This window comes from Phragmites australis, chromosome 18, assembly GCF_958298935.1.
Source record: "Phragmites australis chromosome 18, lpPhrAust1.1, whole genome shotgun sequence".
Classification (NCBI taxonomy): domain Eukaryota; kingdom Viridiplantae; phylum Streptophyta; class Magnoliopsida; order Poales; family Poaceae; genus Phragmites; species Phragmites australis.
In genome coordinates this window covers 26,044,737-26,046,658 of record NC_084938.1, presented here as the reverse complement: position 1 = coordinate 26,046,658, position 1,922 = coordinate 26,044,737, and the positions used below count along the sequence as shown (strand labels likewise).

Below are 1,922 nucleotides of genomic sequence, written 5' to 3'. Positions count from 1 at the left end.
GTTGGCACACAATTGGTTTTGCTGCTGAATATTTTATGTGTTCAGTTTTGTGAATTATTATTTCCTCAAAGACTTGATGTTCATGTGTGTACTGGGAACTCACTACTTTCTTTGTATTTTAGTTTGTAGCACTTGCAGTGGGTTGGTGGAAGCATTGGTCGATCTAAGAGACAAGAGAAAAAAAATTGAGCCTCTTTTCTCTAATGGTTGTTCAAGCAATCTCGTGAGTTATGATGCGAATTGATCTATATTTTGTTTCTGTTTATATGTCTCTACTTGTGAACTTTTATGCGTGTTTGTTTGAATATCTATACTTGATGATGTTGGCCCCACACATTTTGTCTGAATTTTATTTTTTACCCTTGGATTATGCAACACTAGTGAAGTCGACTCGTGTACATGGATACAAAATTTATTTTTGAATTATCTATGTTGATGTAAGGATGGAGATAACCATCTCTATCAATGCTATAGAATAACTTGGCTAGATGTTAGATGGTACATATGCATTAATTAGACTCATTTGTTTTCATGATCTTGTGATATATATCGAGATAGATTTGTAGCAAGTTTCTCATATTATTGATTTTTCTGATTTTTTATTTTTTAATCATTTTTGTTGCTTTAGAATAGAAACCTAGGTGAAAATATTCCCAGAGTAAAATGAATTGTCCTCAAAATCCCTTTAGAATCTCATTCCCTGGATTGCCATCCCTTGCTTCCCAACAAGCCCGTATGTGTCACAATGTACGTTCCAGTATTCTTCTCTCTCTCTCTTTCTCTCTCTCTCTCTCTCTCTCTTACGTACTTCCGTTGTAGCTAGAGATAGAATTGCGTGTGCAGCGGCTACGGTTTTCATTAGGTGGCAAGGCGTTGATAAATAATGAAATAAAAGAAAGAATCTTTCCAAAATTAACCTGCCAAGATGTATGCACACTGGGCTCTCTCACGTACCCTCGTCAGTGAGCGCATGTAGCCACGTGTCAACTCGTCGCGCCTTTAAAACCCCCCTCCCCCTGAGCCCATTTCTCCTCGCACCACCTCGCTCTCTTCTTCTACCTCGCTTGTGCAGTTTCTTGCAGCTTGCAGGTGACGTGCTATGGCGGTGACGCCGAGCAGGAGCGGGGCGGCGAGGAAGGGGCAGGGCGGGCGCGTCGGCGGGAACCGGGCTGCGGCGGCGGCTGGGGCCGGGAAGAAGAAGCTGGAGTGGACTGGCGTGCGGTACCGGCCATGGGGCCGGTGGGCGGCGGAGATCAGCGTGCCGCGCACCCGCGCCAGGCTTTGGATCGGCACCTTCGATAACGCCATTCAGGCTGCGCTCGCTTACGACGCCGCGATGTTCTGCTTCTACGGCGCGCACCTGCCCAGGTCGCGGAAGTTCAATTTCCCCGCCGCGCCGCGCCCCGACGTCCCCGAGCACGTGCGCGTCGAGCTCACCGTCGCCAACATCAAGGCCATCGCCGAGAAGTACGGCCGCAGCCTCGCCGGCCACTACACTCCTCCGCCCGTGCGCCCCGCAGCCGCACCCCTGGTTGCGGCGGCGGCTGGTGATGCTGCTGGCGCAGGTGCAACTGCTACTACTGACCATGGCAACATGAGCGACATGGCTGACGATGTCGTGACCAATGCTGACTGCCTGCTCTCCTTGAGCCTTGACGATATCGCCGCGGTGATGGCCCTTCTTCTTGGCTAGTACTGATCTTCGCTCGATCATGGCTAGCTGTGTGAAGCTTGACATATGCATGTCTGAGTTTGTGTGTGTGGGTCTCAAGAAGACTAGAGTCTTGTCATGAAATAAATCAGTACTAGTTGTAGTGTGTGTCAGTGTGCAAGTTGTAATACAACATGTTCTTGAAATGGGAACTGTTTTATGTGTCTGATCGATGGCAGTGTTTGATCAATATACAAATCGTCAATTGCAG

General features: G+C 48.0%; 1 protein-coding gene across 1 annotated transcript; it reads left to right on the top strand.

Annotated features, from left to right (window-relative positions):
* Positions 1–1,099: 1,099 nt before the first annotated feature.
* LOC133898646 (ethylene-responsive transcription factor ERF015-like) lies at positions 1,100–1,693 on the top strand. The gene has a single exon (XM_062339326.1). It carries the CDS (start codon positions 1,100–1,102, stop codon positions 1,691–1,693), a length of 594 nt encoding a protein of 197 aa, XP_062195310.1.
* The last annotated feature ends 229 nt before the right edge of the window (positions 1,694–1,922 follow it).